This window comes from Rousettus aegyptiacus, unplaced genomic scaffold, assembly GCF_014176215.1.
Source record: "Rousettus aegyptiacus isolate mRouAeg1 unplaced genomic scaffold, mRouAeg1.p scaffold_m13_p_5, whole genome shotgun sequence".
NCBI lineage: Eukaryota > Metazoa > Chordata > Mammalia > Chiroptera > Pteropodidae > Rousettus > Rousettus aegyptiacus.
The window spans coordinates 5190689-5203420 of NW_023416308.1; the positions used below are offsets into that span (position 1 = coordinate 5190689).

The 12732-nt window shown below is 50.5% G+C and overlaps 2 protein-coding genes across 2 annotated transcripts in view; one reads left to right on the forward strand and one right to left on the reverse strand.

Annotated features, from left to right (window-relative positions):
• Nucleotides 1-1128: 1128 nt before the first annotated feature.
• On the reverse strand, nucleotides 1129-8280 carry MYL2 (myosin light chain 2). The gene is made up of 7 exons (XM_016149689.2): nucleotides 8153-8280; nucleotides 6786-6875; nucleotides 5060-5135; nucleotides 3836-3940; nucleotides 3226-3304; nucleotides 3088-3136; nucleotides 1129-1465 (listed from the first exon to the last, which is right to left on the reverse strand). The coding sequence occupies exons 1-7, from the start codon at nucleotides 8153-8155 to the stop codon at nucleotides 1367-1369; spliced, it is 501 nt and encodes a 166-aa protein (XP_016005175.1). The 5' UTR covers nucleotides 8156-8280; the 3' UTR covers nucleotides 1129-1366.
• Nucleotides 8281-10917: 2637 nt separating this feature from the next.
• Nucleotides 10918-12732, forward strand: part of CUX2 (cut like homeobox 2) — a 330271-nt gene continuing 328456 nt past the window's right edge. Inside the window, exon 1 of the mRNA XM_016149701.2 lies at nucleotides 10918-12439. The gene's annotated coding sequence lies outside the window, so the exon portion shown is untranslated. The remainder of the gene's footprint in view (nucleotides 12440-12732) is intronic.

Sequence of the window (12732 nt, forward strand, 5' to 3'; positions counted from 1 at the left end):
CATTCCTTCTAGGCGACCCCAGCTGCCACTTCCACCCCCCGTGTTGACTCTTTGCTCCCATCATGCCATTTGCCTTGGCTGTGTCCTGAGTTCTTGGGATTCTCTTGAGAATGTAGAGTGCCTGAGGTCTGCTCCGCGTTCTTCCTGAAAGACACTTGGATCTTCTCTTGAGGAATAGCCATGTGGCTCAGGAAGGGGCTGATTTTAGTCCCAGGATGAGGGCTAATCACGTGACCCAGCGCTGCCAATCAGAGCATTGTATCTCTTTCAGGGTTGGTTAGGTACCCCATAGGCCCTATTCTCGGATTTGTGTGGAGCTGGGAGAAAGGAAGGTGCCTCCTTTCCAGTAGGATCACTGAGGGGATAGATGGGAGACATTCGGCCCCTGAGAACCGAGCAACATGAAGGAGAGCAGAGCAGCGGAGAGGCCTCCTCAGTTCTGCTGGCACCGTTTGAGCTCCTGGATGCAGCTATGCCTGAAGCCCTCAAACTTCTTAGTTACGTGAACCCATTCATTTCCTAAGTTGGAATTCTTACAGCTTTAGATATTGAATGCTTTAATACTGACTTTGGTTGCTCAAAAGCAAGAGTCGGTTCATGCCCAGGCCTAGTACCTGGACCTCAGACAGGGTCAGAAGTCAGTACCCCTCCCCCACTTTGCCAGGAGAGAGGTACAGCCAAATTCTACTTTATCTAAAATTAGAAATTAACCTCTTACAATGAACAGTTACTATTTTTTTTTTTTGCCAAAATGAGCCATATTGTTAGCATGCATGTGAGGCCTCTTCCTCCTACATTATCGCTACATTATCGCGGGGCCTATCTAAGCACCTCTGCGGGAGGAACATTCCAGTGGCATCCTAAAGGAAAGGATGTCATGGCAGCTGGGCCCCACCAATGCCTGAGCTCCTTGGAAGAAGGGGGCTGTGGTCCTCTAGTTCACATTCCAGTAAAATATGGCCCTTGATAGACATTGTCCTGAGTAGCTGCAAAGGTCTATTTTAAATAAAGAGTCACTGAGATTTAATAATGACAACAGCAGGGCCATGACTCACTCAGGCCCTGCCTTCGTGAGAACTAGCAAAGGGCTGCCTTACTCAGAGCACATGTGTCAGAGAAACACTGAACGAGTGTGTGACCTGTTTATTCAAGCACGGCCTCCGGATGCGTTTCCATCTGCGGGGTGTGTGGCCACGTGGCATCTACACGCGCCCCCGGCTGCGGCGAAGATGGAGGTGGGTAAATGAGGCAGCCACACAGCGAGCAGGCAGGGGCGCGGGTAGCGGCGTCACTCGGCGAAGTGAGAGGAGAGCAAAGGCCACCTTCCCCTGCAAAGACAAGCCCAGGCCAGGCAGGGGCCCCGCCCTCAGTCCTTTTCTTCTCCGTGGGTGATGATGTGCACCAGGTTCTTATAGTCCAAGTTGCCGGTCACGTCGGGGGGGAAGGCGGCGAACATCTGGTCAATCTGCAATGAGCCAGCGGGACGTGCTGAGGATGGTGGGAGAGGAAGTGGGAGGGTGGGCTGTGTTCGGGGCAGGCCTGGGGGCCGGGGTGCAGTTGGGGTGGGGTGGGATAGGGTCATCAGGGAGAGTGGGGGTGGTAGATACAGAGACACGCCACTTAGATCCCCTCCAGAAAGGCCTTGTCACCCACCTGCTGCAGAGATGTGGGACTAGAGGTCACGCCCTTCCTGGGGCAGCCCACAGCCAACCTGACTAGGGTGCGGCCTGCCCTGGGACCTCTCGCCAGGGGGCGTCGACAGAGACACTCTTTGGGCCTGAATCCCAGGCCACTGTCTCCCTCTGTGCCCTCCTGCTTCCTTGCCCTTCCTTCCACAGGTGCCGACCCCAAAGGCCGCCCTGCAGGGACGTTTCTGGGAACCCGAGCAATGACAGGTAAAGCAGGATTGCAAACTCCTGTGCGCAGAGGGGCCGGGTGGGGGTATAAGGGAGCAAGGTGGGCCTGGTGGGGACTGCGGCTAAATGGAGACACACAGCCCATCCGCGGAGGTGACAACTGCTCAGGGCCAGCTGGATGTGGCCACACAGGCAAGCAGGTCAGACTCGGAGGGAAGCCGATTCTTTGGGGGGAAACTAGAAATCTTGATTTTAAAAAGAACATGCGATTTCCACATTTTAGAAGTATTGGCTAATTAGTTAAAAAAAACATACTGACTATTGACAGCTAGCCTTATCCTGTGTCAGCACTTAATACGTATTAATTCATTTCATCCTCACAAGGTACTATGAGGTAGGTTCGGTGACTGCCTCCACTTTACAGATGAGGAAATTGAGTCAGAGAGAGGTTAAGTAGTAGCTTGTCCAAAGTCACAAAGCTGGTAGGAAGTGAAGGCAGACTCTTTTAATTGAGTTTTGGAGGGAAAAATCTAAATAAAATTTTTAGTGAAATGTGGAACCTGATAACATCAAGCCTGAGGAGGGAGGGGTTATAGACTCCCTGAGGTTCAATAATAATATTGACAAGACTGTTGCTTGTTCATACAGGACCTTTGGCGAATTAGCATAAGTGTCCCCTCCTCCAGGCACATTACTGCCACCTGCCAAAAAAAGTCATATATTCTGATTCTTTTTTTTAAAAAAAAAAATTGTAACGAGGCACTTTACTGCCATCTGCTGGAAAACAGTCGCAACCAATACACAGTGTACGATGCAGACTACCCGAACGGCATCCAGGAGAACTGTGCGGCGCACGGCCCGGACAGCAGCACGTGGTTCCCTGCGCGCCGCCCTGACCCCCTCGGGGCTCCATGCATTGTGAGGAAGGTAGACCTGGGGCCAGACAGGCCTGAGCTGGAATCCAGGCCCTGGGATTATCATTACTGCTTTCCTTTTAGGCAAATGACCTTGCTTTCCTGGGCCTCAGTTTCCCCATCTATAAAATGACACTACTGCTAGCCCCTACCTCACGGGGTGATTGAGAGAATGAAGTGAGATAAGGGCCCGGTAAACAATAGCAGATTCTCTCTGAGTGCGGGGTCAGAGGTGTTTCAAGAGAGAGACAGACGGAGTCCCCAGAAGGGTAATGTCAGGGGCTGGGGTGCAGAGAATGTCCAAAGGGCTTTGTTACCTCCTCCTTGGAAAATCTCTCCGCCTGCGTGGTCAGCATCTCCTTAATGCTGCAGAGAGAGAGGAGCAGGCGTTGGTGACAGGCATGTGTATGGCAAGCAAGGCTCCCCACAAAACCTCCCCAACAGAGCCCACTCACTAATCCGCCTTGAGCACCCCTTTGCCTTCAGGATCAAACACTTTGAACGCATTGAGAATGGTCTCCTCGGGGTCTGCCCCTGAAACAGAAAACGATTGAAACGTGCCAGGAGTAGGTGGGAAAACTGTGGTTCCCCAGGACAGGTCCCTGGTCCCCCCAGATGGGGGACCAGAGCAAGGCTATTTTGCTTGGAGAAAGACTCTGCCTTCCTCCAAGCATCTAGCCTTGATATTTCGAAAGAGTGGGCCAAGAATCCAGTTATTTCTGAGCAAAACCAAGGTCAAACGTGGATCTAGGTTTAGACAGATCGAGATTCGAATCCTGACTACACTAGTTAGCTGTGTGGCCACAGGCAAATGACTTTCTGTCTCCAAGCCTTGGTTTGCCATCTGTAGATGGGATGGGAATAGAACCCACCTCCTGGATGCTGTCAAATGAGGTGATGCGTGCAAATGCAGTGCTACCATGAGATCAGGCTCAGGATACACCGTGGAGCAATGTTAACTGCTGTTTTTACTCTCCCCGCCCCAAAAGGTGAAGACAGAGAGAGAGAGAGAGAGAGAGAGAGAGAGAGAGAGAGAGAGAGAGAGAGAGATGCACATGAGCTTACCCTTCAGTTTCTCCCCAAACATCGTTAGGAACACCGTAAAGTTAATGGGACCTGGAGCTTCCTTTATCATGTCGTCGATTTCCTCATTTTTCACATTCACACGCCCTAGGGCAGGAAACACACACTCAGGGCCTCCAGCTGGTACAGTTGGTACAGAAACAGCTCTTAGGACACTGGGATTTGCTCTCGTAATTTCACTTCAGGGAATCCAGTCTAGGAAGATTCAGAGACGGAGTAGAGGGGCCAAAGATTCAAGGGAGAAGATGTTCTTGACAGTGTTATTTATAACAGGCAGACAACTGGAAGCTGCCCAAACATCCGATGTGGGAGGGGTTAGTTATTTTTAAAACAGCGTCTTCAGAACCTGGAACATTTTATACAGATATTTAAATATTTTACTCGAATGCTCATATAAATGAGCCCTCCTCCGCCGGAGGCGGGAGAGGCAGGTCAGAATCACCGCAGGGCACTTGTTCAGGTTATACCCGCTCCACCGCTGATCTGCTATACCTGCTCCAGCCCTTGCCACAAGCCCATATAGGACAGCATCTTTCTGAAAGTTAGAAAAAGACAACCCTTCTTAAGAGAATTTCCGTTTTAAATACTAAAATCCACAGCGGCTACGAACATGAATAGTACTCTGTAGGACTGGGCAGCGTGGGACCAGTGCCGCTGTCCGCGGTGTCCCCGAGCCCTGGCGGCACGAGAGGTGGCGCGTGGTGACAGGTGAGACGTGCGTATTTTGAAAAAGCTCCACACACTCATGCCCACACTGCCGACACGTTAAATTTTAGAAAGCTGACTATAAGATAGAATGATTCCAATTATTTTAAAAAAGACAGAACCCCCGCCGCCCAGATATATCTAGAAAGACCCTAGAGGCTGAAGTATTAGCAGGGAATGTGGCCTAATGGGCGATGTTTATACTTTTCTAAATTTTCCAAATTTCCTATTGTGAGCTGGCATTGCATTCAAAATTACACACACACACACACACACACACACACACACACGTTATTTTAAAAGAAAAATAAAGAACTATGTGAAGACGAAGATTAAGCCCTTCTTTCCTATCTGCTGAAATTTGTCTTAAAGGCCAGTTGTGGTTGAGCTGTTTCTCTGGAAAATGACAAACTCTTCACCTTTGCAGGGTCCCACCACCAGCCCCTCGTGGGCGTGGGATGAGGAGACCCTCCTGCGGGCCCGGAGGGCGTGGTGCCTTACCGAGAGCAGCAAAGGTGTCCCGGAGATCGTTCTTGTCGATGAAGCCATCCCTGTTCTGGTCCATGATGGTGAAGGCCTGTGACAGGGATGTGGTTGGCTGGTGAGCCCGGGAGAAATTGTGGGGGGAAGGGAGGAGCCTAAGAAGCGGGGCCACAGGCTGCGGGAAGTGAGTTTCTGGGATTATCAAGGAGCATCGAAGGACACGACATCCAGAGTCAAAGATTTAAAGCAGTCTGGCAGCTCCTCAAAATGCTAGGCATAGAGTCACCATATGATCCAGCAGTTCCTCCGCTAGGTATCTATCTAGTCAGGAGAATTAAAACATCTGTCCACACAAAACCCGAGCACGAGCGCCCCTGGCAGCACGATTCATTATAGCCCAAACCGGGACCAGCCCACATGTCTGTCAGTGGATGGATGAATAAACAACATGTGGTCTGTTCATACAATGGAATGTTATTCAGCCATAAAAAGGAAGGAAACAATGACACATGCTACCACATAGGCGAGCCCTGCAACATGATGCTAAGTGAAAGAAGCCAGACACAAAAGGCCGCGTGTCGTGTGATTCCTTCTCTATGAAATGTCCAGAATAGGCAAATCCACAGAGACAGAAAATAGATCGGTAGTTGCCAGGGGCTGGGGGAGGAGGGAAGTGGGGAGTGACGGCTAGCGGGTATGAGGTTTCCTTTTGGGGGGATAAAAATGTTCTGAAATTAGATAGGGATGATGGTTGCAAAATTCTGTGACTATACTCAACACCCACTGAATTGTACAGTTACTTTAAAATGGTGAGTTCATGGTAAGTGAATTGCCTGTATAAAGCTGTTAATTGTAAAAAGTCAAAAACTGGGGTCTCACCTGCCCCTCAGACTCACGAGCCACGTTATCTATAAAATGGGGCTGGTAATCTTTGCCCGTTAGCTGGCAGGGAGACTCCGAGAGCTTTGTAAATGCCCAGGTATTTTACAAATGACATGTCATCTCTTCGTTTTTCAAGTTCTTTCCTGCAGCTGGTTCCTGACGGTATTTGCACCCCCTGCCCACACCCCCAGCAGCTGATCTCATTCCAGAAGCCGGGACAGGGCGAGGGAGCAGGGGTGGTGTACTTTTCTGTCTGGAAGGTGACTATTTCAAGTTCAGATGTGACATTTCATCCCAGGAATTCCTCTTTCCCTGGTGGCCTATGGGACATGGCATTCCTGTGATCCGAATGTTAATGGGGACAAAAGGCGCAAGTGTTCATGTCCCATTTGGAAACCCCAGTGGGTTCCCCTTTGATATGAAACACACTGGCCTCTCCAGCATAGCTTTAGCATATTTTCCTCTGAGGGGGCAGGTGGGAGTGTGGATGACCCAGTGAGAGCCATTATGACTGCTGGAAAAAATATTCAGTCTGTCCTTCTTAAGCTTCCTGGCAGTGGCTTAATTTTGCCTCACTGGTCCTTAGGTTTGTTTAATAAGGCACAATCCCATAGAATGTGATAGGGTTTCAGACCCAGCTGGTATTCAACAGTCAAAGACTGTAAAATTTCAAATCCAAGAGATACTGCTTTTCATCTCTCAGATTGGCAAAAATAATATTTTAGACAGTTAATGCCTCTTGGAGATGTGGGGGATGAAGACCTCTAAGCAAGAGTTCCCCGCAGGGAACATGGAAAGGGGGGATGCGCTCCCTCATGGCCAGGGGTCCCTGTACAGGCCGAGGACTCAGTACTGCACCCACCTCCTTAAATTCCTGGATCTGGGTCTGTTCGAACATGGTGAACACGTTGGAATTGGCACCTTCCGCCCTCTTCTTGGCTTTCTTGGGTGCCTGGGGGACAAAAGGGGCAGCGATGGAGAGTCAGAAGCTGGAAATTAGAAAACTAGAGCAGGCCCTATGTCTGGGCGAGCCTCAGCTGCGCATCTGTGGAATGGGGGTACAGTCCCCACACTCGTCTCAAAACTGTGACGCTGGCAGGATAAAAGGACACTAGATGACATTTCTCTAAGGCCCCCTGGTTCTAGTGGATCGTGAGAGATTGTGGATCCTGCAGCAGCTCTTTTTAAAAACCGGAAGAGGTGGAGCCGTGTCTCTGGGGATGGAGGCCACCCTTTCGGATCAGCCCCGGCAGGGTTCAGCCACTTTTGGTTCCGATGCATTTCACAAAAAGTTCCGTAACGCACAGGAGGAAAATCGATTGGAAGGGGAAAAAATTCAGGCTCACTCAAGCATGAGGAATGCTGAGATGAAATGGCACTTTTTCAGGGTGTTAAAACCTAACCGCTCCCCTGCCCCCACAATTCTTTCTAGATCCAAATGGCAGCAAAATCTTTCTAAATGGTCTGGCCATACCCCATGCAAACAGTTCAGAGAGCGAGTCAACATTCCACCCCCCTCCCCATTCTCTCTGGCTTTAAATAGTTACAGCAGACGGTTACACACCGTATGGATGTTATTTCATTCAATTCTCATAACTACTCTGTCAAGCAGATGCTGTTCTTACCGTCACTATTCTACTGGGGAGACAACTGAGGCTCAGACGGGTCGGGTCACACAGTCACAAAAAAAGCAGAGCTGGAGTTGAACTTGGACCGTCTGACTCCAGAGACTGTGCCCCTAACCACACTCCTATGCTGACCCTAATTTTTGGGGCTTCCTGCTTTAGGAGGGGGACACTTCACCAAACAATACATGGAGAGAGGTTTTAATTTTGCAAGTTCAAAAGGTGAATACAAAAATATCTTTTCCCCAGCTGCCTGAACAAGAGATGAGAATTACAATTTGATCCTTAAAAGCGTTCAATCCCATTTTGCAAGCCCTGGGAGTTATCGATTCCTCGAGAGGTCAGTAGACGAGCCATAAAAAAGCCAACTCTCTTATTTTGTTTTTGCAAGTCCCGGGAGCTGCTGTTATTTGTGGCTTATCAGGGCATTGATTGGGGTTCCTCTGTGTGCACACAGCGAGCAGCACTTTCTTCACCAGAACCTGGGGTCCTCAAAAGCCGCCTCCCCCACCCCGCTGCCTTTGCTCTGGTCCTTTGCTTGCAGGTGGCGTCCCCTCCTAGCCCACCCAGCATCATCTTACCTCACAGGGCCCTCGATACTCACCATGGTAGACAGGACGCAGCACTGGTTTCCCAGGAGAATCCCACAGACTGCCCACTCTCCTCAGCTGGAACAATAAATACTTCCTCCCCGTGTTTAAAAATAACCCCATGACCACTTTTGGCAGTAATAGGTGAGGTAGGCACCACCTAAGGCCCCCCCACCCCATGCCGTTCTTCTGAAGTCAGGGCAGCTCACCCGCCTCCTGGCGACACTTGAGACCCACAAAGGCATTCAAGGTTAAAAAGACAGGCGGCTGGGTCACGGGGGGAGATGCTGCACACTTTCTGCAGAGCTTGGGCAGGCGACACTTGTGCTTGTCAGTTTTGAGAGACAGAATGGCGGGGAGAGGAGACTCAAAATTCACTAACAATATCAGGCACGGGGCAACCTCAGGGCCTTTGCACCTGCAGCGTCTTCTGCCTGGAATGCTTTTCCAGCAGATATCCGCAAGGCTCCCGCCCTCTTTTCTTCAGACCTTTGCTCAAATGTCACCTCAGTGAGACCTCTCCACCACTCTTTTTAAAATAGCCGTTGACTACCTGCCCTCCCAATCCCTTTCTCTGTTTTTCTTCAAAGCATTTATCACTCCCTAACACACTATGGCATTCACTACCTTTCGGCAGTGTCAGTGAACAGGGTCCTCTTTAGTTTTGCTCACCGCTCCCTCCTTGCCTCCTAGCTCATGACGGCACAGAGCAGCTGCTCAGCAAATACTTGTTGGTTGACTGAAAAAATAACTCACTTACAGAGCACTTGGTCTGCTCCAGGCACCATGTACAAACGATTCATGCTCATATCGAATTTTCCATCCACCCTGCGGAGTGGGGACCACCTTATCCTCTGTGTTCCCATTTCAAGGATGAGGAAACCGAGGCTAATAGGGGAAGTGAGCCGCCCGGGGTCATGCAGTGATGGAGCTGGGAGTGGATCCCAGGCCCATTTGCTCCCAGAGTCCAGGTTCTAAAGGGCCTTGGAGAAGGCATCTTGCTCTCTGAACGTGAGATTTTTAAATTATTACTCTCTCCCAAGATGGCTTTTCTCCTCTGTAGAGACAGATGCCAGCGATGGGTGGGAGCCACCTCACAGGTTCTCAGGGGGCTCTCTGAACAGAGACTAGGGAGAGTGCTCCTGGCAGCAGAGGCGTCAAAGGAGGGTGAATTGGGGGCCTGTGGGGAGCAGAAAGAGCTGAGTGAGTGAGGGGTTTGGAGGCACAAGGTGAGGCCAGTGAGGTGGACAGGACGGATCACGAGGTATGGCCTTGGAACGTCATTCCAGCAGCAAGGGGTCGGGCATAGGGAGTTTTAAACAGGACCCTTTGTCTAACCAGCCCCTGGACGGCCCCCAGAAGGAGACTCTATTAACCAGATCAAGGCACAGATATGTTCTCAGTTGCTCTGATGTGCTGGGACCTGCCGGGGATGTTATTGGAAAAAAACTGGCAAGATCTTGAGTGGACAAACTAATGACAACAACGCAGACTTCCCCACCTTGCCAAGGGCCTGAGTGGGGATTGTTGGAACATTTCTATTCGACCTTCAGCAGTTTGAGACAGGGGAGTGAAGTGAGTTAGCCCTTAGGCTGGGCAGTCCCTCTCTGAACATGTAAAGCGGGAATGATAAAAAAACCTTCCTTGTGAGGTTTTCCAGAGGGTGACAGGAGATGAGGCCCAGTCAGGTCCTCAGTAAATGGCAGCCATCCCTCACATCCCCTCTTGGCTGAAAAAAAATTCAATTTGGGGGCACAAACTCAAGAACCATTTAATGCCCTGACCAAAAAAAAAAAAAAAGATGTGAGATTTTTCACTCTCCCCAGTCACACATGGGTTTGAACTACCCAGAAGCACCTTCTAACAGAACCTTTACTAACAAAAAATGTGTTGTCCTGTGCGTGCACAGGCCCGTGTACACCTACACTCAAGTGGGCACATGAGGTGCGCACATATACATGCACACGCATACACAGATGAAACACCCACGCACTTATGCACACTCATGCACATATTGGCACACACACCCACACACACTCGTATGCACATGCACAAGCACACATAGGTCGAGAAGAGCTTTTCTGGCCAAGAGTCTCTGATAACGCCAAAATAAATGTTTTCCTAGCTAATAAGCACATCATGGATTTTCATTTAAGCATTTGTGTGAACAGTCAGGAGCTAAAAATGGCCAAGCAAAAAGGTTGCTGCAGCCACAGGAGACGTGGTGGGGGAGGAGAAACCCTGGTTCTGGGGTTAGGATGGGCTCAGGACCCCCCCAGAGGTGAGTGGGGTGTATAAGTATGTCCCTCAAGGGCACCCGTACAGCTAGGCCCTCCTCTGAGGACATAATTTATTAAACAAGGCCTTTGGGAGGAGTGCTAGAAGGGGGCTTATGGTTCAGTAGGGAGAGGCATGGGGCCTCAGTTCCCTTATCTGGGAAATAGAGACCATAATAGTACATTCCCCTTTTGAGGCTGTTGGGAGGATTAAGTGAAATCATGTGTGGATTCTGGGAACATAGTGGCCTAAATAGGGCCTGGAGCCTCATGGTAGCCAGGACTTGGGGCCCATAGGGTATGGATTAGGCCTTGGGCTCTGATGAACGAACTGGAGACCCAGAGGCTCCCCCTTGCCGATGGGTTGGGTCACCAAGGGGAGCCCCCCCCCCCCAACCATCCCCAGAGCGCTGGGACAAAGTCCGGGGAGTGGAGAATCTGGGGTGAGGGGAGGGTAGTGCTTATAGATGTTTACTGCTTTAACTAAGTTTGACCCCAAATGCAAAGGACATTATTTATTGGAGCCCTACTATGTGTAGAGCCCTGTTCTAAGGGCCTGACGAACCTCAGTAAAGCTTCACTCAGGTAAGGGGAGACACGCAAAATAAGCTTCCGTTTGAGAAAAGTAAGAATTTATGTTAACTAATATGGCACAATAATGTATTTTGAAAATGTAGCAGTGTATTAATTTGATTATTTTTCAAAGCCCAATTATTGGTTTACTACATAAAACAGAACTAAAGCAAATAAAACTTAGGGACATGCACATGAAACCGCCCCAAATGACTTCCTGATTTCGGACCTAAAAAAAATCAGACAAATTGCCAAAAATGATGGTCCGTCCCTGTTGCAATCCAGAGAATGGCCAGAAAGATGATGTGCAGAAAATATCTCAGAGCAGAATCACGAAGAGAGGCGAATAAACATTCCGGAAGGAAAGTGAGCAAATACAGTTAACCCTCGAACAACGAGGGCGTTGCCGGCGAAAAGCTAGGTGTCACCTCTGACCCCGCGGTGGGCCCGTCACAGCTGCAGATTCAACAAACCGCAGATGCAAAGTGGCGAATCTGGGGTTGTGAATGCGAAAACAGCGTTCTGGCTCCCTCGGTCGAATCCCCGGATGCGGACCCCGCGGATGAGGAGGGCTGGCTGCGGGATGTGAGGGGAGAAGCCCACGTGTAAGTGGACCCGCGCGGTGCCAGCCCCGGGGTGTTCGAGGGTCCGCTGCCATGCAAGAAGGTTCTCTTCAGCTGGGGCGAGAACGAGGTCCGTGGATGGAAAGGACGTCCACGCTGCAGGGGTGAGGAGGAAACACACACCCCGCGGAGAAAGCCCGGGGAAGTTCACGGGCTCCGAGGATGAGGAGAAAACCTGACGCACCGCCCAGGCAGGAGGAACATCGCTCCGGGGGGCAACACTCTAACTGGCCCCCGACTCTCCCTTGGCAGCCCAGGAGCAAGGCGGCAGGGAACCAAGGGCCGCAGCCCTCAAGGTGCCGTCTCCCGCCTGAGTGAGGACAGACAGGACGAATGTTTGCTTTTGATTCTCCTCAAAATCGCCTAGTGGGACTGATGAGGGTTTTGGACTCGGAGGAGCCAAGGTTTGAGGCGGGACAGCTCTGTGTGGCCTTACCCAGGTTTCTTTTCTCTGAGCCTCAGTTTCCTCATCTGTAAAATGGGGACAATTGCGCTCGCCTCACAGGGTTGTCAGGAGGATGGAATCGGATAATACACCGTGAGCATGGGATAAATGTCAGCCCCTGTGTTTTGGGGTGCTTGGCGGTTAGACCCTGGGAACTCCCACTTGGGACCAGGGAGTTTCTAACATTTCCCAGGCCTGGAAAACATGGTCTAACCAGGTGGAGGTGACTCCTTGAATGGGGACAGTCCTCTTTCCACGACGATCTGGAGCCTGCCATGCAGCGTCTCAGGGTCAGGACCTGCATTTGAACTTGGATCCAACGCCTTAGCCTGAGTCACTGCGTTTTCAGGGGATAGAAGGCGGCCTTGGAATGAGAGGAGGCAGGTAAGGGACGTTTGCATTTCTATAAGCCTTCGATTCCCGCTTTGCAGATCACTGCTCCTGATAGTTTTCTAAAGTAAATGGTAGCATTTTAAATCTCAGAACATCGTGTGGATGGACCTGCAGGAGTCTGTGCTGTTAGGCCAATGGGAAGTGGTCGCTGGGATGGGCCTTTAGGGGCGCGGTTGCCAGGTTCAGCAAAATATATATGCTGTATATAGAATGCCGGTAAAATCAGAATGTGACGTAATGAGTAATTGGGGTTCTTTCGGGGTGCTCGGAGGGTTCTGTGTCTT